The sequence below is a fragment of the Callithrix jacchus genome, chromosome 2 (assembly GCF_049354715.1).
Source record: "Callithrix jacchus isolate 240 chromosome 2, calJac240_pri, whole genome shotgun sequence".
NCBI lineage: Eukaryota > Metazoa > Chordata > Mammalia > Primates > Cebidae > Callithrix > Callithrix jacchus.
The window spans coordinates 31,088,077-31,116,036 of record NC_133503.1 but is presented as its reverse complement, the minus strand read 5'-3'; the positions used below and the strand labels follow the sequence as shown (position 1 = coordinate 31,116,036).

Here is a 27,960-nt window from a genome sequence, read left to right as displayed (position 1 = left end):
ATTAGATGGGAGACCTTCCTCCCAAGTTCCCTCCAGCAACAACCACCCTGCAGGGAGCCACTGCCCACCCTCGGTGGCAGAATCCTCACCTGTCACGTAGTTCTTCAAATCTAGCTCACTGCTGAGAGGATTGTTGCTCTTAAACATATACAGGTTAAAGGGGGCTGGCTCCTTGCCCACATTTTTCCACATGGTATAGTCTGGAGAGGTCCATCGTCCTGCCAGCACATCATAATCACGCTGCGTGAAGTGGACCAGCTTGGTCAGGGGGTCATAGAGTCCCCCGTGGAAGCCAATGACCATCTGGAAGTCGGGGTTGGAGTCATAATAAATCTCCCCATAGGCCGTGTACTGCAGCTGTTTGATCATGAGGCCGTTGATGCTGAACACAGCCAGAGGAGTCCCTGTGTTATCGGAGGCAACGTAGTACTCCTCCCCACTGCTGCTCTCCATGGCAAAGAGGTGGCCTTGGAGGTCGTAGTACAGCGAGGTAATCTCTGAGTTGGAGTGATTGTAGACGTGGGTGATGCGTGTTGGGTTGTGGAGGTCAGAGTAGAAATATTGCAGGTGGTGGCCCAGGTTGGTCTTGTAGGAAGCCCGCCGTCCTACGCCATCATAGCGGTACTGGATACTCCACCCGCTGGCCTTGTTGTAGGCTCTTGTTAGGAGCCCCTTGGAATTGTATTCGAAGATGTCGGACCCTCTCTGGCACAGATAGCCATCATCATCAATTTTGTACTGTACATCCCCGAGTCTGGTTATCCGATCCCGGAGGTCATAGCGCAAGGGCATGAGGCGCACACTGTTCCCTGGGTTCAGTAAGTGGAGGTTCCCGTTGAGGTCATAGCTGTAGCGCCAGGTTGGGCGGTCATTGACGGCCACGCTTTGGAGCTGCCCGTCTCCATCGTAGTCATAGGTGTACTTTGTGGTGTTGGCGTAGGGCCCCAGTTTTAGCTCCCTCTTGATCACCCGGCCCATGCTGTCATATTGCACCGTCATCCAGTACATGAGGGACCGGAACATCTCATACTGCACCTCCTTGATCCGCCCATGGGTGTCGAAGTGTTTGCTGAGGGTCATCACAGCAGTGGTGATGATCTGGTTGATGTCATAATAGATGACTCCAAACTTACCAAAGTGTTCCACCTTGCCAGAAATCTCATCATAGCGGTAGAGGTCCACGGGGAGGGGAGTCTCACTTATGACCGGCTTGATGCTTGCGATGCGGAAGCTGTTGTCATGATAGGTGTAGTCAAACCTGGCATTGACCATGCCTTCCTCGGAGAACCTGTAGATCTGCTTGTCCACCAGGGGGCCAATCTTCCGGTACCTGATGGTGCAGGAGAAGCCCCCGCTTTGGAGGTTGACCATCTTCAAGACACCCGTGGTCTCGTCATACCCGAAGGTGACGGCGGTACTGTCATAGACAATCTCTGATAACTTGGAGAGTTTCCCATACTTGTAGAACACCTGGCGTCCGGTGCCCAAAAAGGAGGTCTTCAGGATGCGGCCGTCATCACTGTAGTCGAAGATGACCGAAGCATTGCTTTCAGGTGGGTTGTAAATGTTGCGGATGTAGCCGATGGAGGTGTGTGTGGACATGCTGTGCCGGGCCACGCTGGGCATGGTGACGGCAAGGAGGCGGTCGGAGGAGTCATACTCAAATATATACTGACGCTGGCTCTGAAGCAGGAGGACCATGGACTGCAGAAAGGAAAGGGGAACAGAACATATCAGTTGGCTTTTGAGGACCAAGTCAGACAGAATTTCGTCCATTTCCCCAAATGTCAACTTAAAAGTCATGAAGGATGGGAAGCCTAGACCAGATTAAATAGATTTATTTCATTAGACATGCCAATTCTGATGGATCATGGTGGTTGCCTAGACCAGTGCTTCCCAAATTAAATGTGCATGCAACATATTCAGGATCTTGTGAAAAGGCAGAGTCTAATTTGGTAGATCTGGGGTGGGGCCTGAGAATCTGCATTTTGTAACAAGCTCCCGGCAAATGCTGGTGTTTCTTGGACCATCCTTTAAGTACTGAAGGCTTGGACAGCTGAAGTGAGAGGCATGAGGTGTATCTCCAATAACAAGGAACCCCAAGATTGCTTAGAAATGACTGACACTCGGCCCAGTAGGGGAGATGTGTGACACACATACCCTGATTACATCTAAAAAAGAGAAAACACATCCTGCATTTTTTTTAATTTTTGAGACAGAGTCTCACTCCATCACCCATGCTGGAGTACAGTGGTGCAACCTCAGCTGACTGTAACCTACTCCATCTCCCAGGTTCAAGCTGTCTCAGCCTCCCAAGTAGCTGGAATTATAGGCATGCACCACCATGGCCAGCTAATTTTTGTGTTTTTGAGACGGAGCCTTATTCTGTTGCATAGGCTGGAGTGCAGTGACACGATCTTGGCTCACTACAACCTCCGCCTCCTGGTTTCAAGCGATTCTCCTGCCTCAGCCTCCTGGGTAGCTGGGATTACAGGCGTGCACCACCATGCCTGGCTGTTTTTTTTCTGTATTAGTAGAGACAGCGTTTCACCATGTGGTCAGACTGGTCTCGAATTCCTGACCTTGTGATCTGCCTGCCTCCACCTCCAAAAGTGCTTCAATTACAGGCATGAGCCACTGTGCCAAGCCAATTTTTGTATTTTAGTAGAGATGGGGTTTCACCATGTTGGCCAGGCTGGTCTCGAACTCCTGACCTCAAGTGATCAGCCCGCCTTGGCCTCCCAAAGTGCTGGGATTACAGGTGTGAGGCATCGTGCTCAGCCACATCCTTTTTGAAGCTACTGCAAAGATGAAATAACCCAGAATCATTGATTCTTTGGGGGAAAAAAATGACTTCAATTAGAGGCCATTGAGAAATTCCTGCCTCCCCTGGTCAATCCTTCCTGTATTTTATGCATAATGAGAACAGCATTCAGGAAGGGCCAAGGGACAGCTGTTCTGTCTTGCAGAGGGGTAGGAGCTTTGTCTGCAAGTCACTGCTGTAATGAGTTGGTGAGAGAGGAAAAAATGGACCTGCACCAAGGGGAGTCCAGGTGAGAGGCTCAGGCTGAGCAAGCCCCTGTCTAATGACTAGATGGCCAGGGCAGCCTTCAAAAGTCTTGACACGTGCCCAAAGGGGCCTTTTTTTTTCCTACCACCACTCCAACCTGACCTTTTTCCCCGCACGAAGACCTGAATGTGGCACTTTTAGACACAGGGAATCATGTAGAGAAAATTCACTGGCTGTTTCAGCCAACAGGGAGAAGGTTGTTCTGTGTGCTTGAATTTTAGGAAAAATTCTCCATCCTGATGGCTTAATTTAGGGCAAGGCAGAAATCAATCACTGCATTTCCAATTCATAAGTAATGATGAGCTGCTCTGCCAGTGGGACGATTCTGTCCGCTTCAACAGCACTTTTTTCTCTTTTGGAATAAAATCAGACAATCTGTCCTTTTTGCCATTACTGAGTGTCTAGCACCCGCGCCCCAATGGTAGTAGTGCTGAGCTCTGGATAACGTTTGCCTTCAGATTTTCTTCCTCCCTGTGAGGGTAGGGAGCAGGAGGGAAGTCCTTGTAGTCTTAGGAAAGATGTTAAGATGTCTCATGGCAAAGCGTATCAGGCTAGCTTCCAAGAGCAGCAGGAATCACAGAAATAACAGAAAGCCCTTGCTGTCAGGGCAGCCTGTTCACCTACCTTGTCAAGGTAGGAGTAGCTCCACACCTTCCCGTCGGCGAACATGCGGGACACGATGCGGCCTTGCTTGTCAATGTCTGTCCTCTCGCTCATGGCCCCACGCTGAAGGCCAGCCAGGCGCCCGTTGAAGAAGTACGACACGTTGACAGCCGCCAGCCCGCTGCTGGGGAGCCAGAGGAAGGGGCGGCCCACCTGGTCATAAATGATCCTCAGGGTGAACTTCCGGTGGTCATCATAGATCTTTTCAGTCCGAATATTTCGATCATAGTCGATGGACAAGAGATTTCTCCCATGGACCTAGGAAAACACAACAGGCCGGGTTTGAAAGGCATCACCCAGGCATGCTGGCTCAGGCTTCTGTGGAGGACATGGCTGGGAGGGCTGGGGCATAAGTGGGCTTTGGAGAAAGAAAGAACCCCAAAGTTATTTAGAGTAGTGCTTTCTAAATGTCTTATGATGGCACAGATAGAAAATTGTAATATTGGCTGGGTGCAGTGGCTCACGCCTGTAATCCTAGCACTTTGGGAGGCTGAGGCCAGCCTGGCCAATATGGTGAAATCCTGTCTCTACTAAAAATACAAAAATTAGCCAGGTGTTGTGGCAGGTGCCTGTAATCCTAGCTACTCAGGAGGCTGAGGCAGGAAAATCACTCGAACCTGGGAGGCAGAGGTTGCAGTGAGCCAAGATTATGCCATTGCACTCCAGCCTGGGCGACAAAAGCAAGAATCTGTCTCAAAAAAAAAAAAAAAAGAAAGAAAATGGTAATATTTGGCCAGGCATGGTGGCTCATGCCTGTAATCCCAGGACTTGGGGAGGCTGAGGTGGGTGGATCACCTGAGGTCAGGAGTTTGAGAGCAGCCTGGCCAACATTGTGAAACCCTGTCTCTACTAAAAACAAAAATTAGCTGGGTGTGGTGGCACGCGCCTGTAGTCCCAGCTCCTGAGGAGGCTGAGGCAGGAGAATTGCTTGAACTCTGGAGTTAGAGACGGCAGTGAGCTGAAATTGTGCCACTGCACTCCAGGCTGGGTGTCTGAGTGAGACTCTGTCTCAAAAAAAAAAAAAAAAAAAAAACAAAAAAGAAAGAAAGAAAAAGAAAACGGTAATATTTATATAGTGCAGTAGAATATAAGGCAGCTTATGGGCAGAGACGACTGACCTGTGCATGGTTGTGATGGACCGTTAGGTAGGCAGTGCACTGCACAATTACAAAGGGAGCCATGGCATTGTAGAAAGTGTAAATGGTGAAAATTGTGCAGTGTGCAAATGATACAGCCATATACAATAGACCAGAACCCTGGAGTTTTGACTGGGCTGCCTGGTCACCCTGGGGGCAAGAGAGTTTGTATATTTGAACACTTATAACTCTTTTTGGCACATCATCAGCTGAGAAGCTAATGATCTTTAAGAACAGCTGCCGTGGATTCTTATGAAAGCCTAAGTACAGGTACCTAGAAGAGTGGAGAACAGGGCTTAGAAATCCATATGTTACAAAGGTCTGAGAATATGAAACCTCATTTCTATGTGAATGTCTTTCCATCTAATATCTAGAGAAAAATCTTGTCACTTTCAGAATGCAAGACATCAGTGGGGAGACCTTAGCAGGGCTGGGGGAATCCAACAAAGGGAAGAACTGATTTACTTAGATTTGAAAGGAATAATGGAACACATCAGACGTAATTTAATATTTATTTAGAAGTTGATCTGATCAGAGAAGAAAGCCCATCCCGGAAGGCAGAGCTGGGAGACTAGACTCTGGTGAGGGGCAAAGGAGAGGGACTCCTGAGATTCAGCTAGCCCTCAGTGGATGGCTGGAAGTGAATGAAATGAGCCAGACTCAGCCCAGACTCTCACAACTTCACTGACTGCAAATTCAGATATCCCTGGGGTGGCTGCTGAAGGCAAGGGATGATATAAACAGGCAGAAGGAAGAGACTTGAGAGATGTCTGGTACCTCCCCACTTTACCCTAATAATTCAACAGCACTTACTGATAATAATGATGATGGCGATGATGATAGTAATGATAATTGTTTCTTTTTGAGACGGAGTCTCACTCTGTTGCCCAGGCTGGAATGCAGTGGCGCGATCTCGGCTCACTGCAACCTCCACCTCCTGGGTTCAAGCTGTTCTCCTACCTCAGCCTCCCAAGTAGCTGAAATTACAGGCGGCTAATTTTTGTGTTTTTAGTAGAGACAAGGTTTCACCATTTTGGCCAGGCTGATCTTGAACTCCTGATCTCAGGTGATCCACCGCCTTGGCCTACCAAAGTGCTGGGATTACAGGTGTAAGCCACCGATAACTTTAATATATCCTGAGGACTAATATATACAGGCATCGTGTGACACATTTTTGCGTCTATTTTAAGACCATTTGACAAATGAAGAAATAGCTTCAAACAGAGAGGCTACAAAACTTGCTCAGGGTTACACGGCAGTGAAGTGATTGGGTTGGTCTGGAATGTAGGCCTTCAGACTTTAACCAGTTAACCTCCTACACATTTCACCAGCTTTACTGCTTTCTGTATTGCATATCCAATGAGTGCCCTGAAATGTGTCAAATGACAAAGAGAATGTGAAGCATTTTCATAGCTCTTGAAAGCTCCACATTGCAGCTTTGGGGAAGACAAGGAATAATTCTAATACCACAGATACTTGCATTCTGGGGAACAGTATTGTGCCCAGGTAAAGAACCAGATTTTGCAGCTTCCTTCGGAGATAGGGGTGGCTAGCAAGCTGTAAGTGGTTGTTGTTGGCTGGTCTTCTGGGGAATATTCTTAAAGAAAATTGACTCGGCTGAGAGGTAGGCGACCTTTCATTCTTCCCTTTCCTCCTTTTCCTGGGTGAAATGTGTATGTGACGGCTGGAGCTCCAACATTTCCCTTGTGAATAGGAGGTGACTTTGGGGCTGCAGACCTCCAGGATGACGGCCTACCTAGAGAAAAACAATCTAGATCTCTTTTGCTCTAGGTGTCTTCAGTGTTCACCCGTACAGCCATGGACTGATTTCTCTAAGCTTCTCTTAGATCATAGGAAAATAATAAGCGTAAATCCTGTTCAAACCTCTGCTGCTTCTAATCTCTGTTACTAGAAGTGGAAACAAATCTAAACTGATACAAGCCCCTGATACTTTGATGGGTGCTATGCTAGGTACTCTACCTACCCGATCCCATTTCCTCATGACATAGGTAGAAACTATTTTACATAAGAACAATTGAGGTCTACAGGAGTCACATAACTAGACAAGTGGCAGAGGTAGAGTTTGAACCCAGGACTACAGTTTCCCCAAACCACTGCTGTTTCCATAAGGTCGTCTCAGGGACAGGATAGAATATTTGTCATAGGACAATTAAAAAGAGAATGCATAGGCCAGGTGTTTGTGGCTCATGCCTGTAATCCCAGCACTTTAGGAGGCTGAGGTGGGTGGATCACCTGAGGTTAGGAGTTTGAGACCAGCCTGGCCAACATGGTGAAACCCTGTCTCTACTAAAAAAAAAAAAAAAAAATTAGCCGACCGTGGTGATGTGTGCCTGTACTCCCAGCTAATCAAAAGGCTGAGGCAGGATAACTGCTTGAACCCTGGGAGGTGGAGGTTGCAGTGAGCTGAGATCATGCCACTCCATTCCAGCCTGGGGTACAGAGTGAGACTCTGTTTCAAAAAAAAAAAAAAAAAAAAGACAAAAAGAAAAAGAAAAGAGAATGCATCAAAGCATGGGGAGAGGCATAAAGGTGGTGAGTTCTTGGGATTTAAGGAACCCTAATTTCAAGTGGAAGAGTCCCATCAACAAACTTGCAGCAATTGGGAAGAACAGTCAAGAAGGCAAAGGCTGAGTAGTAGGATTTTTTAAAAACAGGTCCAAAAGTTAATGTCATCTGAATTATTGAGAATTGGAGTCATCATTCTCAGAGCAAAACACACAGTGTGGATCAGAAAGAGAGATCATCTCCTCTGCCAGTAGAAGCTTGGTCACATTGGGTTGCTTTATCTGGGACAGCAATGGAAGGCCACCATCATTCTTAAACCTATGGGTTTCAGATTTTGGTTCAAGACCACTCCACCATTTTGTTAGGCAGAATGAATGATGTGGCAACAATGAGGAAGGCTTTTCAGGGTTTTGGAGGCAACTGCTGGGGACTTCCCATCATGCCTATTTATTTCCATCCCCTTAGCCATCCTTATTTTATCCTCTTTCCCTTTCCTTATTTTTTTTTCCTTTTTGCTCATATCATAGGGCCCCAGTGCATTTATTAATTACTGAACATTGACTGTCAGCTAATGCCAGGCGTGGTGTCTGCTCTGGTACACAAGGAGGAAAAACTACAGCAATAGCCACATGTTGAGCCCTTACACAGGCTTAGTGTTCTCAGCACTGCCCTTGTTTCATCTAATTTATACATCAGCACTCTCAGGCAGGCACTGTTATCATCCCCATTTTACACACAAGGTGTAGATGGCCTTAAGTGACTTGCTGAATTTAGATAAATACGAAGTGATAGAGCCAGGATCCCCACACAGAGCTTGCTGTCTTAACCTCCAGGTTGTGTGCCTCTAGGATTGAGGGGTGTTGGACCATGGGCTTTTTATCAAGCGTGCAATTCTAAACCACCTGGGAAGCTCTCTTAACGCACTGCTGCTTGGCTGGCTCCACACCTGCTGACTCAGCTCCTTAGGGAACAGGGGCTTGGGGCTTTTTGAGTTTGTTTTTCTTTTTTTTTTTGAGACAGGGTCCCACTCTACATCCGGGCTGGAGTGCGGTGGCGCGATCTCAGCTCACTGCAACCTCTGCTTCCCAGGTTCAAGTGATTCTCATGTCTCTGCCTCCGGAGTAGCTGGGACTACAGATGTGCACCACCATGCCCATTTGTATTTTTTAAGTAGAGATGGAATTTCACCATGTTGGCTAGGCTGGTCTCAAACTCCTGACCACAAGTGATCTGCCTGCCTTGGTCTCTCAAAGTGCTTGGATTATAGGCATGAGTCACTGGGCCCAGCTGGGGCTTGTTGATTTTTTTTTTGTTTTTGTTTTGAGACGGAGTCTTGCTCTGTCTCCCAGGCTGGAGTACAGTGGCGCGATTTTGGCTCACTGCAACCTTTGCCTCCTGGGTTCCAGTGATTCTTCTGCCTCAGCCTACTGAGTAGCTGAGACTACAGGTACGTACCACCACGCCCAGGTAATTGTTTGTATTTTTAGTAAAGATGGGGTTTCACCTTGTTAGCCAGGATGGTCACCATCTCCTGGTCTCGTGATCTGCCTGCCTTGGCCTCCCAACATGCTGGGATTACAGGTGTGAGCCACTACGCCTGGCCAGCTTGTTGATATTTAAAAGTTCCCTGGATGATTCTGATGTGTACTCTTGGTTAAAATACACTCAGTGTGATACAGGCCCTATCTTTAGTTACTTTTTATCACATATGTTACCTTTTCCTGTTGGGAAAGACCAACAGGAAAATCACATATATAACCATAATATAATCATATGTGTGTATAGATGTATATATGTGTGCATAATATACCATAACATGTAGTCATGAGAAAGACCAACATGTACATAATAGATGTGAACATGACTGTCTTAATAACAATGACATTAGTGTGTGCTGGTGCTTAGGTTACAGAAAGAACCCTGAACATTCCTGATCTCCTAAGCTAAGCAAGGTCAGGCCTGGTTAGTGCTTGGATGGGATTACAGAAAGAACTAAGTCCTGAGTAAGCAAAGAAGAGGGGTCCCTAACTTCTAACTGACACCCTGGGATTTGCCGCTGTTACTTAGAACTGAGAGGCCTCTAACCATTGACCAGGTGCACCAGCCATAAAGGAGTAGTGATGGGTGCTAGCCATTAGCCACGGATAACTTCAGGTGGGTTTTTACTTGCAAATTTACCACGTCCCTGGGACAATGGGATTTTTTGATCGCACAGGTTTAACTTTGAAATGAGAAAATTTCTATTAAAATGCCCAATCCTTCTAATAATTAAATCTGAAAAATTCACTGGAAGGTGAGCCAAGGAGTTCAGGCCAATTGTGTAATCTAATCAAATTTCTTTAATTATGAGGGTGCCATTTATAAAAGGGGGTGCCCCAGCTATGGGTGCTAGATGCTGGAGGGTCCAACAGGCATGCTTGGCCCTTTGAGGATACCTGCCCCCCAGTTTGGAGCATGTGGGAGCTTTAATTTAGCGGCAATGTTCTCTTATTCCGAATTAAATTACTCGGCTAGCAATATTTAAATTAACCTTGAGGCTTCCTGGAGAACATAAAAGTTATTTTGAATTATTTTCACTGCCGGGATCAGCACGATTCCCTTCCCAGTCGGCTTGGTAGGAATTCAGTGATAGAGAAACCAATTTTTAAATTAATACAATTTTGTGTTTGTAAGGAAGCCATTATTTTTAATTATCGGGCATTTTCCTCAGCCTGGCTTCCCCAGTTAATAAAACTCAGCTACTTAGCATGCTTTTTTATTTTTGCAGAGGGCAGACTTTGGGAAGTGGTTTCCCCTGCAGAATATCCCCCCAGAATGTTTTGATCTCACCAAGCATATGCCTGTCACAAGGAAGCTCATAAAAAACCTAGAGAAAAGGAAACGCTGTAGTCAGAATGGGCCTGCTGGGCCTATAACCGGTGACTCTAACTTAGCTCCAGGGGCAATGACGGGAGCTGGTGATTTCAGAAACATGAGGGAGGAAATTACACTGGGCTGGATCCCCTCCAGGAAATGGAATTGTAACACAGCAGGAGAGATTGCAGTTAGACATACAGAAGAACCCTTTGCACATCCTGCTTTGAGTATGGGAAAGCCTCTGGGATTAGTGAGGGAGATCATGAGAGTCTCCCTGTCTGGCAACCTTTAAAAGCAGAAGTGTTTGCCTTGGAGAGTTTAGTTATGTAGGCCAGGGAAAGCCTGGCCTAGAGGACATCTTCATTTTCTTTCTGGGTCAGTACTCTGGGATTTTATTTTTTATTTCTTTTTAAAATTATTTATATATCTATTTAGAGACGGGGTCTTGCTATGTTGCCCAGGCTGGAGTGCGGTGGCTATTCACAGGCACCATCCCACTATTGATCAGCACAGGAGTTTTGACCTGCTCCGTTTCTGACCTGGGCCAGTTCACGCCTCCTTAGGCAGCCTGGTGGGCCCCCACTCCCGGGAGGTCACCATATTGATGCCGAACTTAGTGCGGAGACCCGATCGACATAGCGCACTGCAGCCCAGAACTCCTGGGTTCAAGCGATCCTCCCACCTCAGCCTCCCGAGTAGCTGGGACTACAGAAACGCACCACTGCCCCAGCCTCTGGGATTTTAAAAGCAGCGATCCCCAGCCCCCCTACAACAAGACTCAATGCTACATTGGGATCAGTGCTTGTGCAGACAAAACAACTTTCTATAAATTTAATATTAGCTTAAATAATGCATCATTAGAAGGGTGAGCCTTTGCAAACACATTAAATAATGTATTTCCCAAGCAAACATTATTTTTGGATGACTTGCTGTTTTGGATGGAGGTCAGGTGGAAAGGTGGGGAGACCCGAGGCTGAGTTGTGGTTTTGACACTAATCAGTGTCACTGATTAGCTTTGCCATACCAAAACCATACCTTTGCTATTCATGTGTCTGTTTTCTTGTCTGTAATGGCCTGTGAACTGGTGAGTTGGGACTTTATCTTTTTTTTCTTAATGTCTCTATTTTGTTTTGAAAAGTGCTCGGTGCTCAGTGAACATTAGTGAATAAGTAGACCAAATCAGACTGGGTATAACAGCCCTGCTAACTCTGATGATGTTACGAACAAGGAAAACAAAAAATAGAAAATATGATTAGGCTGGAGGTGGTGGCTCACGCCTGTAATCCCAGTACTTTGTGAGGCTGAGGCAGGTGGATCGCTTGAGGTCCACCAGCCTGGCCAACATGGTGAAACCCCGTCTTTACTTAAAAAATAGAAAAATTAGCTGGGCATGGTGGTGCAGGCCTGTAGTCCCAGCTACTCGGGAGGCTGAGGCAGAAGAATAGCTTGAACCCAGGTGGTAGAGGTTGCAGTGATCCGAGATTGTGCCACTGCACTCCAGCCTGGGTGACACAGCAAGACTCTATCTCAAAAAAAAAAAAAAAAAAAAAAAAAGGAAAATATGATTAGGACATCTGTGGTCTCCAAATAACTGAAAAGCTTCATTCCAAAGAGCTATTAGAGTCATTCTGGAAGGTCTCTGGGACCTGGAATTCATAGGCGGAGGTGGGAGGGAGCAGATTTTCATTAGGTCAATGGAAAATTCCATTCATTCATTCCTTCAATTCCTTCATTCAATATTTACTGGGCACCTACCATGTGTTTGTTACCGGGACTATCACTTAAGATAGAGCAAGACAGTTATGGCCCCTGCCCTAGTGGAACTTACAAGCCAGAAGAGGATAAAGACAGGTTGAGCCACCAAAAAAAAAAACATTTTTAGTGTGGTAATGGCAGTAGACATAGGGAAGGAACACTGTGGCAATGAGAAGGACATGGAGCCAGAGCTGGGGCTGACAAGGATGGTTTCCCAAAGAAAGTGCTGCTTGGTAGGGGCCTGACTATGAGTACAGTTTAGACAGTGAGGGTGGGAGAAAAGTCGGGGAGAATATTCCAGAAGGGGAGGGTCAGCAAATGAAAGCTCCGGGGATGAGCAAGGACCCTGCACAGGCAGAGGATGGCTGTTTTCATGTGGTGCTGTGAGGATTCTAGTGGAGGTGGGTGGTCCATTGATAGGGATGTAGTGAGAAGAGGCGGTGGATGTCCATCATGGAGGCTCAGCCCAGATGACCAGAATAGGCTACTCTTGTTATCCTTTGACCTTCCAGAAGTCAGGAATGTTATATATTTCCTAGTGTCCAAGAAGGAGGCTCCTGATGCAAGGGCTCATTTGCATGTACCGGTTGGATAATCTGTGGAAGACTTCGGTATTGCTAAGATCCTTAAAAGGGCCAATAAGATAAAGCTCTACCCCTTGACCTTACCCCCCAGCTGGTTTACTCCAGCCATACTGGAGCTCTCCTTCTGTTCAGGATACAGGCAACATTCTCTTCTGCCTCAGGGCCTTTTGCACATGTTAGGGCTTTAGCATAGAGGCTTTTTACCCCACTTCATATCTGGGAAATTCCTACCTACTCTTTATTCAGTTCTCAGTTCAAATGTCATTTTTTCAGAGATGCCTTAACCTATATCATATATTCCATATTATCCCTGCCCTACATTTTTGCCAAAGCACCCATCACGATTTCTTTTTCTTTTTTTCTTTGGGGCAGAGTCTCTCACTGTCACCAGGCTGGAGTACAGTGGTGTGTGATCTCAGCTCACTGCAGCCTCTGTCTCCCAGGTTCAAGTGATTCTATTGCCTCAGCCTCCTGAGTAGCTGGGATTACAGGCGCCTGCCATCAAGACTGGCTAATTTTTGTATTTTTAGTAGAGACGGGGTTTTGCCATGTTGACCAGGCTGGTCTCAAACTCCTGACCTCAGGTGATCTGCCTACCTTGGCCTCCCAAAGTGCTGGGATTACAGGCATGAGCCACTGCACCCAGCTCACAATTTCTATATGTTGTTTGCACATTTGATTATTATTTGTTTCTCTTCGCTAAGGTGTGAGAGCTTAAGGCATAAGCTCCATTAGGGTCTTTACACTTTTCCACATCATCATCCAAAACAGGAGTCATCCAAAAGTAATGTTTGCTTGGGCAATACATTATTTAATGTGTTTGCAGAGGCTTGCCCTTCTAATTATGTGTTATTTAAGCTAATATTAAATTTATCACAAGTTCTTTTTTTTGAGACAGTTCTGCTCTTGTTGCCCAGGCTGGAGTGCAATGATGCGATCTCGGCTCACTGCAAACTCTGCCTCCCGGGTTCAAGCGATTCTCTTGCCTCAGCCCCTAAGAAGCGGGGAATACAGGCATGTGCCACTACGCCTGGCTAATTCTGTATTTTTAGTAGAGATGGGGGTTTCTCCATGTTGGTCAGGCTGGTCTTGAACTCCCGACCTCAGGTGATCCGTTCTCCTCAGCCTCCCAAAGTGCTGGGATTACAGGTGTGAGCCACTGTGCCCAGCTCATTTATCACAAGTTCTGCTTGCATAAGCGCTGCTCACCATGTAAGGTGTAATCTTTTGTTCACCAATGTACGCTCAGTACTTAGCATAGTGCCAAGAACACAGGAGGTGTTTGAAATATAAAATATTAGTCAAGTGAGGAATGAATGCATTGTGGCAGGAAGGAGCTGTTAAAATTCAGGCTTTTATAATGACGTGTGTGTGTTAACAGACCTGCTTGAGTGGGTTCCATGTAGAACTGAGTTCGTGTGTGTGTGTGTTCACACGCACATAGGCACGCCCATCCCCCACCTCACTTCTCTGTCACTGTGATTTGTCACAAAAGTAAAAGTAACATATGCCAACACGTAATTGCAATGTCATATTAATTATAAGGGAGCCAAAACAAAATTACTAACTCCCACTTCTTCTTGGAATACTAATAACACTAATACCAATATCATGATGGAAGATTATCTTGGAAGCAATTTTTCTTTTGTTCTGCTACCTACACATGTAGCTGTTTCTCGCTTCTTCAATCTCTATGTAAATCATAATCAGGAAGAAATATCCTGGAGCGTGGTTATATGCTTTCCTTTTCAAAGAGAACCATCCTGCACAAAATCCATTTTAGGAAAGAGTAGAAGTTTTCAATCTTAATAGAAGGGGTTGATTTTAGTTCTCTCTTCCAAAAGCCTAGAAATAAGGCTTGTTGGGGTGGGAGGCAATAGAGCCTCAAGAGAGCCTCAGGGCAGGAGTTTCGCCTTATGATTAGACTTGGGAGGGATGGAGGATGTAGAATGTATGTGGGATATTTTTATTTTAACCTTGTATCTCTTTCTTTCTTTTTTGGATATAGCATCTTTTTTCTCTAGGGCTTCCCTGTCTAGGTGCTTTTACTGAGATGTCTATTACGAGATGATGCAGGGATGGTCACATGACCTGTGCCTGCCTGGCTCATCACCGATCCCCATCTCCCTGACCAGTGATTTGCCCAGGAATGTGAACTCCCTCTGCCAGGTCAATCCTTCTTCCATAAGATATTTTATGAAAAATACAAATGCTGGGGGAGATCCCTTCATTTTTCTTCTGGGTTCACTTAGCTGTGATGATGTAAGCCTAGGGACAACTTTGGCTAAGTGTGGCTGAACTGCCCCTGCCCCACTCTCCACAAAGTGAAGAGGACAGCAGTCTCCTACAGGAGAAAATTAGGTTAATTGTTGAGAGAGAAACACTGCCATAGGCTGGAAGTGGGCTGTGAGAAAGCGAGGGGGAAAGAGAGAGAGAGAGAGAGAGAGAGAGAGAGAGAGAGAGAGAGAGAGAGAGACAGAGGGAGGTCGGTCCATCTGATATGGTTTGGCTGTGTCCCCACCCAAATCTTGATTTGAATTGTGTCTCCCAACATTCTCATGTGTTGTGCGAGGGACCCAGGGGGAGGTAATTGAATCATGGGGGACCGATCTCTCCCATGCTATTCTCGTGATAGCGAATAGGTCCCACGAGAGCTAATGGGTTTATCAGGGGTTTCTGCTTTCGCTTCTTCCTCATTTTCTCTTGATGCCATCATGTAAGAAGTGCGTTTCGCCTCCCACCATGATTCCGAGGCCTCCCCAGCCATGTGGAACTGTAAGTCCAATAAACCTTCTTTTCTTCCCAGTCTTGGGTATGTCTTTATCAGCAGTGTGAAAACAGACGAATACACCATCTGATGACATCTTGGAGTCTCTAAGGCCAGCTTCTCCCTTGTGGTGGCTGTGTTAGGTGAGACAGCGCCTGCCCTTTGGTGTTAAGTTAGTTTGAATGCACTTCCTGTCTCTTGCAGTGGAAGGATTCCAGACAGACACAGGGGCAATGTGTTTATGAATTTATACCCGCTTTGGTGGGGAACACACATTAAGAAGGAGCCTATAGAAGGCACAGTTATCACATCTTTCTTTGTCACCTGTTGTCTGAGTACCCACCACGTGGCACTTGTCACCAGGGATACAGGGGTGATCTGGTCCCTGCACTCATGGAGCTCACAGATTTCACGATGCAACTGCTTCATGTTTTTGCAAGTCCCGAGTGAGTGAAGAAAGGAGTGGAGGGCAGTGAGGGAAGGAGGGGGAAGACTCTTTCAAAGGAGATTCTTTGAGGAGTCCTTGGGAGGTATAATGAAAATCTTCCCTGCACTGAGTTTACGCAGGAATGAAGGGACTAACAGTCCATTACAAAGCTTTTGGTGAAAGGAGGTGGTCCTGGTCTATCCATATGCGATCATCTTACATTTCCCCAGACTGTAAGGAAGAGCCACTGCCACTTTCCTCTGCTAAGAGGTGCCTCTGTCCGGAGGACTGTGGGAAGAAAGCGTACCTAGGTGAGTTGGAATTTCACGAGGCACTCTTCTATTGTGAAGGCTTCACTGAGGTTTTTGGTCTTCTCTAAACTCCAGGAATGTTCAGAGCCTTGGGCCCTCACACCCCTCAGCTGACCAGGGTCCCAAGAGTGTGCCAGTCCCAGGGAAGGTCAGGCCATTTGCTTCATGCATGATACCCACACATTCTCCCCAAATTTGCTGGTCTCCACAGGGGAGCAGTGATTACATGGTGCTGGTTAAATGGCTGCATTTCAAAGTTCATTCAGTTTCTTCCCCATTCCAAAAGGCAGGGCTGAGACCAGCAGAATCTCACTTGAGCTTGGGTTTCAGCTCCCAGCCACTCTCCTTCACACAATTCACAGAGCGTGGACGTCCACCCAGGCTTCCTGGTCTACATGATCACAGGGAGAGCCTGTCAAAAGGTCGGCATGACACAGTAGCCCCGCTAATCACCCAAACCTCATGTGCTAGACATCTCTCAAATCTCTCTCCCTGCCTTCTTTCTTTCCTTGCTGCTAATGATTTAGTTTCTTGTTCAGACTAATGCAGCACTCTCCTTTCTGTCCCTCTCCTCCTGTCTCTTCTGCTTCTCACCTATCTTCTATACCCAAGGAAGTCAGAGAGACATTTCTTTTTTTCTGAGACAGGATCTTGCTCTGTTGCTGGGCTGGAGTACACGGCTTGATCATAACTCACTGCAGCCTCAAACTCCTTTGCTCAAGCAGTCCTCCTCCCTTGGCCTCCCAGGTAGCTGAGACTACAGGTCTGGCGCTCCCATAACAGGGTCTCCCTATGTTGCGCAGGCTAGTCTCCAATTCCTGGGCTCAAGGGATCCTCCTGTCTCAGCCTTCCAAAATGCTAGGATTACAGGCATAAGCTACTGTGCCTGGCCATGCTTGGCTGTTTAATTTTTTTTATTATTTATTTTTATTTTTTAGATACAAGGTTTTGCTCTGTTGCCTAGGCTGGTCTTCAACTCCTAGACTAAAATAATCCTCCCACTTTGGCCTCCCAAAGTGTTGGGATTACAGACGTGAGCTACTATGCCCAGCCTGGAGAGAGCTTTCTAAGGCTACACATCCCAGCACCTCACTCTGCTAATGAAGTCCAGGTATGACCCCCATTGCCCTCAGGATAAATGTCAGCCTGCCATCATGTTCCCTTCCATGTGCAGTCTCTGGCTATATCTTGTTCTGCCCCACTCTCTGTTCTGCTCCACTACTGTCTGCCACACTGAATTAGGTTTCTGAAATGCCATTCCCTTTTTGGCCTCTTGGTCTTTTCATAGGCAACACTCTCTGTCCTATTACCTCTTTTTCATATGTCTGCCTGGCTGATTCTTACTACTCTTCAGAACCGATTCCAGCTCCTCTGTGAAGCCCTTCCTGATCCCCTGTCAAGCGGGAGACTTGATCACTCTGCTGTGTGCTCACCAAGTCTTTGTTCATCACCTTCTCAGGCACTCAGAAAAGACAACATTTTCCAGGCTTCCCTATCGTTGAGTTGAAGTCCCCTGACAGTGTTCTCACCAGGGTGGGAGGAAGTGAGGCCTGCCGCATCCAGGCCTGCTCATTAAGCCCTCGTGAATCACCCAAGCTCTCTTCCCTTGCTGCAGCTACTGCACAGGCCCTGGGCTTGAGACAGCAGGATCTCAAGATAGAGCAACTGGAGCGAGTCCTCGTTAAGAGCCACCTGACACATTTGGACTGCGATGTGTTAAGCCCATGAGATTTCAGGGTTGATTTATTACCTGGCTGTGGCCTATCCTGTTCCAGCTGATACAATTAAGTGCCCCTTTCCTTGTGCTTTGGGCCTGTATTATAGCTTAAATCACACTACTAATATTGTTGTCTCCATGAGACTCTTAGCTACTTGGTGGCACTCAGTTTTCTTTATCTCTCTCGAGTCTACTCATTCTATGGTACTGAATGTAGCGTTGACACCTGGTAAACATCTTTTGAATAAATGAGGACTTTCATGCCCTCATTTGACAGTGGAGCAGGGATGAAAAGACACAGCAAGATTAAGACAGAAAGATAAGAGCCGATATTGCCATTGGCCAAGATAGCCTGCCTGCCTTATGGGGGCCAATGGGTACCTTTGGCTTAGTGGCTACAAACTCCCTTCCATGGGCCTCATGAAACATTTGATGAAATGGCCACTCCCATGTTCCCTTAATCCACATCACATTCAACCTTTCCCTTATACCTTCTTCCAATTGCTCTCCTACAATTTCCAGAAGTTGCTTTTATTTCATTCACTAAACAGTTTATGAACTGAATTAAAATAAATGAGATGCAAATAAATTCCAGGCTTTCTCCCTCATTTTCAAATTACATTTTCAGTCCACTCAACCTGTTATAATCTCATAGTGATTTTCATTTAAGAGAGCTAAATGGATATGTGATTGTTGTTACAGGAACTAACACCAGACAATTAAATGTTGAGGTGTTGATAGATAAAGCTGTGTTTTGATTTGCATAAACACGATGCCAGCAAATCTAACCCTGGCAGAAATTCAGTTATAAGACTTGCGTGCCTAACTTGGGCTAATTACCACAAGTACCATTATAAAGATTTTTAATATTCGGATTGGGATTATAGCCACTTTAGTTTAGGGCCATATTTATCTTTATTTTGAAAACTTAGTCAAAATGCATAACTGATTTATCAGAGAAAAGGCACGATTACTACTTATAATCAACTTCTACAGTGTAGCATATCAAAAATCAATTAGACGGCCCTGAAATCCAGTCATTAAGGATTTAGCTACTAATCTTATTCCATTTTTGTCTTTAGGAAGATACTGTAGTTTGCAACTTTGCAGATACCAGCAGAGGAAGAAAAACATGGGAGACTGCTGATCACCTAATGTGGAGACTTGAACTTCAGCCAGACAAAGGTGGAATCTTGATATGGAGGGGGCTGAATCTGCAGAGAGGTCACCCGGTCTGGCTGGATTTCAATCCAGTTACACAGCAAAAGTTACGACCCAAGCTTTGCCAATACTCAGCCTTCTACTCTCAGGGATTGCCAGGCATTTGATAAACTCCTTGTTCCATTGTTTCCTGACTGCCTAGTGCTTGTCTTGTTCTGCAGTTATTTTTATTTATCAGTTTACTTATCTGCCCCTCTCTTTCCCATCTCCCCTCACCCTGGAGGTGAGGTGCAGGAAGTTAGGGGCTTCGCTTTACATACCATTAGGTGCATAGCACAGTGCCTGGCTCATAGTAGGTTCTCAATAAATATGTGCTGAATTTGATAAAGATTGGGATCCCCAGTATTCATTTCCCTTCCCCAGGGAAGGGTTTAGCATGATGGTAGGAACTGTTCCCTTTTGGTGGCAGAGAAGTGACTGGAGCAGAATCCACATGTGCTGAGATGACCCAGATGATCACAGATAAGCAGGCAGCTGTGTGACATACTGGCAAGTGAGCCAGACAGAAAGAGAGACCTGGGGTCAAGTCCTGGCATTGCCCTTTCTAGCCATTGTGTCCTTGGACAAGTAATGTAGTTTCCCTGAGTCTGTGTCTTTTTATCTGAAAAATGGAGTTAGTAATAATTATCTTCATGGGACTATTGAAAAAGTTATAATAAGATAACACAAGCAAAGCATTTAAAATAGGGTTTACATCATTGTAATCCTCAATAAATGTTATACATTGCTTTAAAAAAAGATGTCATGTGGGGCAAGTTGCCTGTACTGGGAAAACTAGGGTTGGCTAAAATTCCCCACTGAGGTTTATTGTTACTTCCTCTTGGGAAATCTTCCCTGAACATCTCAGGTGGAGTGAAATCTCCTCTGGGATCCCATCAGACCCTGCATGTACCTCTGTCTTTTCACTTAACCTGTGATTGTCCTGTGTCTGCATATTTTATCAGACATGCAATTCCTTGAGTGCAAAGAAGATACTTTAAAATTTTTGTTCTTCCAGTACTTAGCAAATTACCCGGCACATAGTAGGTACAAACACCAATTCATTGGGCACGTTGACCAGACAGTGAAATTTGAGAAAGAAGATGGCAAGTGTGAAAAGAGGACCAAAGCTGTCTCTAGGTACAGCATAATGTAAATCCCCAGAGCAGGAAATGGCCGCCGTTTTCAGTACTAGGAAATGGAGAACGTTTTCCCCAAGGTATGAGTCCCAAAGGGAGATGGCGTCTACCTTCTGAGTGAAGAGTTTGCCTTTTCCAGGGAATAAAAAGAGTATTAGAGGCTTTGAAGCTGGGAAACTTTCTCAGCTCTGTGAGGAAAGGGTGTATCCCCGCCCACTCTGTGGTAACAGATCGGTTGGGACCACTTACCCGGAGCTTCCTGCCAAAGATGGTGACTTTGCCTTTAATCTGCTCCTTTCTTAGGCGCCACTCAATGGAGTTTAAGCCATTCTCCATAGGCAGGGAGATGTTGCAACGCCCAATGGTGGGGGTGATGGTGCCTGCCAGGACGTGGGGCTCGCTGTGGAAGCTGACACCCATCCCATTAGCATACATCACCCTCAGGGTACCGTTATTACAGAGCTGGTAGCTGTTCCGCACTTGATCTGGAAAAATGTAAGTGAGGGTGGGGATAGGGAAATAAATTATCCACTCTATTAGTCAGAAGAGAATAGAACCCTTATTTTTGTTAAATAGGTTTCCATGGTACTTTGCAGCCATCAGTCTAAGGCTGCCTTCAATTAGCACATATACCATGTGAAGGAAAGTAGCAGAGATACTACTGATCCATGGAAGAAAAACATAATATGTGGCACTCCAGAAATAATTATACCATGATGTTTCTTGTACTCACTGAAGACTATTGATAGCACGTTTAAACACTTAAAGATGTCTATTGCCTACACAATTTGTGTCAATCAAATTCCCAAACCTTAATATATATATTTTAGCTTATACAAAAAAAGAAAACATGAAAGACAAATGACTTTATTTTTTTCCCCCTTTGCCTGCTATCTAACCCCAGGTTGCGGGTCTAGCCACAGGTCAGATCCACCGCAAATCAAAGCCCAGGATTTTCCAAGAAAATTGAGAGAAGAATCAACCTTGCCCATCCTCGTGCTTTAACTGCTGACTGTGCCTGATACCACCTTCACTCAAGAGAGCTCTGAAGAAACTCACATACATGAGGGAGATGGAGCCAGTGGGTGCTGATAATGTGTTTATCTTCCCCAGTGGAAGCTACACGAATCAATCAGACTTCTGACCTTTTCCTTTATGGAAAAGTTACGGGAAGGAAATGTGAGTCAGAGACTCCCTTTACAGATACACTGCTTCCTGATTGTCTGGACAAAGGAGTGGCCTGGGCTGGCCTCTGGGATGTCAGCTTTTGCGGCAGTGAGCAAGGGTATACCTGTCACTCCTGTGACTCCCACCATCACGCAGGAGAGAATCTACATCATTAATCACTTGGCAGAGCAGAAATACAGTCATTGAAACAGGCTCTGCTGTGGGATAATAGTCCAGAAATGTCACCATTTATCTACTGAGAAGACACTTTTATCCTCTGACAACAGGCTAGCCCACCGACATTATATCTTAATTAAAAGAAAAATTAATAGGCACAATTCATTTTCTGGCCAGCCCAGTGCTTGCCCTGGACTGCAAAACATGTCTAATAGCAACAATAAGCACAGGGTGGTCAGAGACCTTTGAGATCCCAGTCTTGGAGAGGGATTGTTAAAGAGCTCCAGTCCCAGGGCAACAAACTCATCAAACAAATGCTTAAAAGAGAGAATCAGAATGGAAGAAGAAAATAGGAAATCTAGTTGTGGGCCAAGAGAATAAATGGCCTTTGAGAAGATTATGTGTACTGGGTTGGTGGGGAGACGTGGTGGTGGAAGGGTAAGAAGTAGGGAGAGAGTATGTGGGGAGGAAAATGGACATTTTCAGGTAACTACATAGACAGTTCAAATATCTAGACATTAGTTGAGTGTAGATGACATTCTGCTGTATCTGATTAAGCAATTTTCTATAAGATTGACTTCTTATTGAGTTAGTTTGCTGTGGACACTTGAATAAAATGGAAAGCTGAGGGGTGTGCTGGACCCCTGGAAGTCCTCCCAGGCTCACATGTTGGGCTTGGCTGGGTTCTGGGTCTGTGGGCGAGTTTGGGGGTAGGATGGTATGGGGGCAGGCTCACCTTGTACCACTGTGTAGGAGGCCTCTACTGAAGAGAGGTTGGTGATGACTGTGACATCATCATCACGATTGGAGTTCTCAATGTCAATGGTAATAGATTTCTCCATTTCCCGGTGCAGACTGGTCACCACCCCTGTGGGGCGCGTCACATTTGTCAGGCGGCCTTCATGGTCATAACTGGGGGGAGAGAAACACTGGTTGGCAGCAGTCACTGGGGCTGAAAGTGTTCCCAAGACTCATAGGGCCAGAGAAAGAGAGAGCTGGGAAGGTGGGTTGGCTGGGTGGCATATCTCACTGAGGCCCCTGGTCACAGTCAAAACCCCACTGTGCCCTGAGAAACAGCAGTGATGCTTTCTTCTACCCGCTAATATAACTGACTTCAGCTCGAGGAAGACATTTCACCTGGTCTCAGGCTTCCTCCAGTTACAGAGTACAGAGAACAGCCACCTGTGGGCTTCTCTTGCTTTTTTTTTGCGACAGAGTCTTGCTCTGTCCCAGGCTGGAGTGCAGTGGCACAATCTCTGCTCACTGCAACCTCTGCCTCCCGGGTTCAAGTGATTCTCCTGCCTGTCCCAGCCTCCAGAGTAGCTGGGATAACAGGCACGCACCACCATGCCTGGCTAATTTTTGTATTTTTAGTAGAGATGAGATTTTGCTATATTGGCCTGACCTCAGGTGATGCACCCACCTTGACCTCCCAAAGTGATGGGATTATAGGCGTGAACCATGCACCTGGGCCCTCTCTTGCTTTTTAATTCATGTGTTCTACAAAGCCACCAAATTAATATTCCCCAAATATCAGTTTCACCATGTCAGCTCTCTGCTAAACAAACAACATTCTTTTCCCATTAGTTGCTCAATCAAATAAAAATCAGGCATTTGAGACCATCTATGCCCCGATTCTTCTACTGGGGTCAAACGTTGTCTCACTCGTCACCTCCTAGGCCTCTGGACAGTCAGCTTGTGCCAAATGCCACCTGCACATGTTGGCTCAGCATAGAAGGCCTGGCTGCATGGAACCTGATCTTAGGTCCCTCAACGATCAATGGCTCCACTTCCCAAGCAGCCTTCTTAGACAGTTTCCCAGTGACTCCCTGACCATCAGCTGTCCTCAATACCCGAGTCTAGGGACACTAGTGATCATGCCGTATTGTCTGCAAATGGCCTGACACCGGGGCCTCCTTCTTTATGTATGTGTCATCTGTCCTCTTTTCTCACATTGTGGAGTTTTCTCTCCCTTCAGCAAGAAGCCTTGTAGTTGGGACAGCCTTTCCCCATGTTGGAAGACCCACTGCACTCTGAGAGCTGGGCCCTTCTCACACCTAGGAAAAGAAAGCAGGCTCATTCCAAGGTCTGCATGTAGAGACCTTTGAGCTCTCCCAGATGAGTCTTGTTATTGGGGGAGGAAGGGGAGGAAGAAGGCAGAGCAATGAAGACATTTGCTTGGAGGGTAAAAAAGAAAGAAAAGTGGCTCGACCCATGGGGATTACTCCCTTTGGACTGAGGGGAGGGAAAAAGCTGGCAGGTTCTGAGGGATGGAAACTAAAGCTTGTGCAGCACGTGGTGATGGGGGATCCTCCTCTGAGGATCCCTGTGGGGAGAGCCTGTGAGCAGTGGAAAGGAGCACTGTGGCCTGTTTGACGTTGTAGTTTAGGGCTTAGGATTACAACAGCAAAGACAGAGGGCACTTAGGAAGTGTTTTTGGAATAAAGAAGCGCCAATCTGGCTCAGGATTTTGGGGATCTGAGTGATTTTGCTTCTGGGAAGAACTGGAAATGGTGAAGCTCTGCAGAAGTTTGAAAGCTGAGAGTGCAATCACATTAAGCTGGACACCCGGCTGGGTAAAGGTGCTGGGAGAGAGAGGAGCGAGATCTTGTAGCAGGAATCACTGCACGCTTAGGATCCACCCCTATCACTTGCCCAGGGCCCCAGGCAGCAGGTGGTGCAGACCATGCCTTCCCTGGAAAGCCCTGCTGTTGTAAAGAGGGGTGGGGACTCAGGTCTGCTAAGTCAACAGGGCTCCTCTGTGCCTTTTTTTTTTTTTTTTTAAAGCAGGTGTTTATTTTTCCAAAAATTGCACCAAGGTAAAGCAAAGCTCTAGTTTATGAAGGTGCGTTGTTTAGGCGCTGGCAGTACTGCCCTCACTATGCGCTATTGGACAATAGCACAACCCCGAGAAAAGGGTGGTTCCCTCTGTGCTTTCTTATCTGGAATTAAAGTAATTTTCACCTTTCTTACCTGTCCAGGCAGGGGGACAAAGGTGCTATTTACAATAGTGACAAATTAGAACCACCTAGATGTTCCTTGATGGAGATTCGTGAAATAACTGATGATCTAGCCATAAAGTGGAAACCTACGAAGCTGTCAAGACTGACAACATGGCTTTCTGTTTATTGGCATGGACAAATCTACACACGTTGAGTGGAAGAGTGGAATACAAAATACATTCCCCTGACAGTAGCTTTTTTTTTTCAAGGAGGTGTAAAAAATGTCAGTATCTATAGGTAGAAGAAATTCTCTGAAAATATAGACATTTAAATGTTAATGGTGGTTTTGCTGTATGGAATTTTTACTAATCTTTATTTTCTTCTTTGTGTTTTCCCATCATTTAGAAATTACTTGTAATTGGCTGGGCATGGTGGCTCATGTCTGTGATCCCGGCACTTGGGAGGCTGAGGTTGGCAGATCATGAGGTCGAGAGATTGAGACCATCCTGGCCAACATAGTGAAATCCTGTCTCTACTAAAAATACAAAAATTAGCTGGGTGTGGTGGCGCACGCCTGTCGTCCCAGCTACTTGGGAGGCTGAGGCAGGAGAATCGCTTGAATCTGGGAGGTGGAGGTTGCAGTGAGCTGAGATGTGCCATTGCACTCTAGCCTGGGCAACAGAGCAAGACTCTGCCTCATAAAAAAAATTACTTGTAATCAATACTTTCACGTTTAATAAGCAGAAACAAAAAGTATTTAAAAATCAGAAATTAAAGCAATTCTAAGTATTTGGGTATGGGGTGTCTAGTGCAGTACTCAGTAACAGACAGCTCCTCCTCCTGCTGACAAGTACGTTCTCTGGGACCAGGGCAAGGATTTTAATTCCAATCCACTGTAGTTTGGGGACACTTACAACGCACAGGCTGCTGAGCTTCCTTCTGAGAGAAGTAGTAGGAAGTGAAGTTTCTACTTTCGGGAACAGAGCTTTAGGGTAGGGACTAGAATCTCATGGGCCAAAGGGAGAAAAACAGATTTTCTTTAACTTTTAAGAAGATTCGGCTGCCTCCAGCTCTACTTACTTCCCCCAAGGAGCATCTTCAGATGTAGGACTTTTTGCAAATAACTCTGCATGCAGGAGCGGGGCACTGAGCTCCAGCAATGGGATCTCAATGCCAACCCGATGGAACTGGCCCAGCCTTGGCTGGAGTGAGGCTGGAGGCTGCCTTTGAATTATGTAGTCAATAAATATTCATCAAGAGCCTATGATGTGCCAAACACAGTTCAAGGCACTGAAAATACGGCTGGGAAGAAAATAGGGCAAAATTCTTGCACTTGTGCTGGCTGAAGAGGGCAAAGCTAAACCAAGATAGGAAAGAGAGAGTATGTCAGATGGTGAGTAATAGGCACTGAGGACTAAAATAAAGAAGGGCGAGAGTGGAGAGAGAATAGGGAGTAGAGGGCGTCATTTTAAGTACAGTATTGTTTTTTTCAGGAATACAAGCTGATCTTCCCTATTCTGGGAACTTAGCAGGCATGGTAGGGTTTCCAAAGGGCATTCCCATATCAGCTCGATTTTTGCCCAGCTCTCCACTTCCCAGGGCAAAGAGGAGAGAGAAAGGCAACTTTTAAAGGGGCCCATTCCAGCTGGAATTGCATGCCAGCTTCTTCTGTAAAATAACACTTGAACCACACTCCATCGGAAGCCAACTTCCGTCTTTTATTTGACCTGACATTTGCTCCTTCCCCAGTTGCTGGATTGGGAGAAGGAGTTGAACATGACTAAAGAGGCTCTTTATCATTTCTCGCTTCTGGAGGGCCTGCCTTTAAGGGTGATGTGCTTTTCTGCCCCTCTGAGTCCCAAGTTTGTGGCAGACTCTGCTCCTGCAGGGGATGGGAGACCAGCAGGCAGCACTGGGAGGTGGGAAGACAGCAAGGAGAAATGCAAAATGAGTGTTAAAAAGACCTAATGTGGTCAGGTGCAGTGGCTCACACCTGTAATCCCAGCACTTTGGGAGGCCAAGGTGGGCGGATCACCTGAGGTCAGGAGTTCATGAGCAGCCTGACCAACATGGAGAAACCCCGTCTCTACTAAAAAAAATACAAAATTAGCTGGGCGTGGTGGCACATGCCTGTAATCCCAGCTACATAGGAGGCTGAGGCAGGAGAATTACTTGAACCTGGGAGGCGAAGGTTGTGGCGAGCTGAGATTATGCCATTGCACTGCAGCCTGGACAACGGAAGCAAAACTCCGTCTCAAATAAATAAATAAATAATAGACATAATGTTCAAACGGCATTCTTCAATTCTGCTTTTCCAAAATAAGCCTCTATCTGTCTGACTCTTATATCCACTATACAGTTAGTTGTGTGAAACCTGAGGGGTAGGAAGGAGGCAGAGGGGTGCTTCATAATCCCCCTCAAATCCCATTAGCATATACTGAGTTAAACTTCTATATGCAAACTGCTTTGCTAATTTCTAAAAATGTATTATCTCCATGGATTAGCACAGGGCTCCTGTTTAGTTTGCATATTTATCCCCATGTGACAGATGAGACATCGAGGCTCAGAGAAGTTAAATAAGTGTCCAAGGTCAACATGTAAGTGTGTGGCAGAGATGGCCTCCTCCTTGTCATCCTGATGCTAAGACCCAGGAGCTTTCTAGTATAAGACGCTGTCTTTTGGGGAAGGCTGTGAAAACCTGAGTTCCCTCAGGGATGTAACCAAATCAGGATGCTTCTTCTATCAAGACCCAATGGCCTGCATCTGGGGAAGTCTTAATTCCAAGGTTGGGCTTCCTGGAACTTTCTGGAACTGGCTGATCACAAAATGGGACCAGGAAGATTTGATAGTGTTATTTTTTCCCACCTTTCTCTCCTGCTTCCAGTCATCGATGGGCTGGCCTTACTGAGTTACATCTTCCCAAAAATTCAGGGACAGTTCCCATGTGGAGTCTGAAGGTGAAGTTACAAATTCTATTTATAGGCCTGCTATGTGACGCCAGTGTGCAGTGCAAAAAACGCTGGGCTTGGAGATCTGGATTCCAGTCCTGCTTCACCACTGACACCCTGTGTGGCCTCAGAGGTGTCACTTCACTTCTCTGAGCCTGAGTTTCTTTATCCATAAGATAGGAATAATCGAATCCATATTTAGACAGTCATTATGACAACGGAGCAGATAAATGACTTCTCTACCTCATGTTCTATGCAGAAAAAAAAGATATGGCCACTCTTCCCATCTACTGGGGGATTTGCACCCTGCCTCCTGTTAACAGAGTGGGAAGAGAGCTTCCCTCTCTTCCCTGTCTTCAATGGAGCTAAGGAAGCTCTCACTGAAGGACAGATTTCTTTCTTTCTTTTTCTTTCTTTCTTTCCTTCCTTCCTTCTTTTTCTTCTCCTTCCTTCCTTCCTTCCTTCCTTCCTTCCTTCCTTCTTTCCTTCTTTCCTTCTTTCTTCTTTTTCTTTCCTCTCTCCCTAAGAAAGCTATCATTGAAGGACAGATTGTTTTCTTTCTTTCTTTTCTTCTT

At 46.0% G+C, this 27,960-nt stretch overlaps 1 protein-coding gene, 1 long non-coding RNA gene and 1 other non-coding gene across 40 annotated transcripts in view; 1 reads left to right on the top strand and 2 right to left on the bottom strand.

The window, feature by feature from the left end:
* Positions 1-27,960, bottom strand: part of TENM2 (teneurin transmembrane protein 2) — a 3,966,312-nt gene that overhangs the window by 15,787 nt on the left and 3,922,565 nt on the right. For all 38 annotated transcript variants that reach the window (XM_078359011.1, XM_078359016.1, XM_054252473.2 and 35 more), the window contains 4 exons: positions 22,232-22,407; positions 20,401-20,636; positions 3,695-3,991; positions 90-1,704 (listed from right to left, as the gene is read on the bottom strand). In XM_078359011.1, the coding sequence (XP_078215137.1) occupies positions 90-1,704; positions 3,695-3,991; positions 20,401-20,636; positions 22,232-22,407 (2,324 nt within the window). The remainder of the gene's footprint in view (positions 1-89; positions 1,705-3,694; positions 3,992-20,400; positions 20,637-22,231; positions 22,408-27,960) is intronic.
* LOC118151653 (uncharacterized) lies at positions 1,165-26,711 on the top strand. The gene is made up of 3 exons (XR_004740060.3): positions 1,165-1,553; positions 18,895-20,646; positions 21,056-26,711. It is a non-coding gene; the product is annotated as an uncharacterized LOC118151653 (long non-coding RNA).
* LOC118151963 (U4atac minor spliceosomal RNA) lies at positions 24,294-24,418 on the bottom strand. Its single transcript, XR_004740353.1, has one exon. It is a non-coding gene; the product is annotated as a U4atac minor spliceosomal RNA (small nuclear RNA).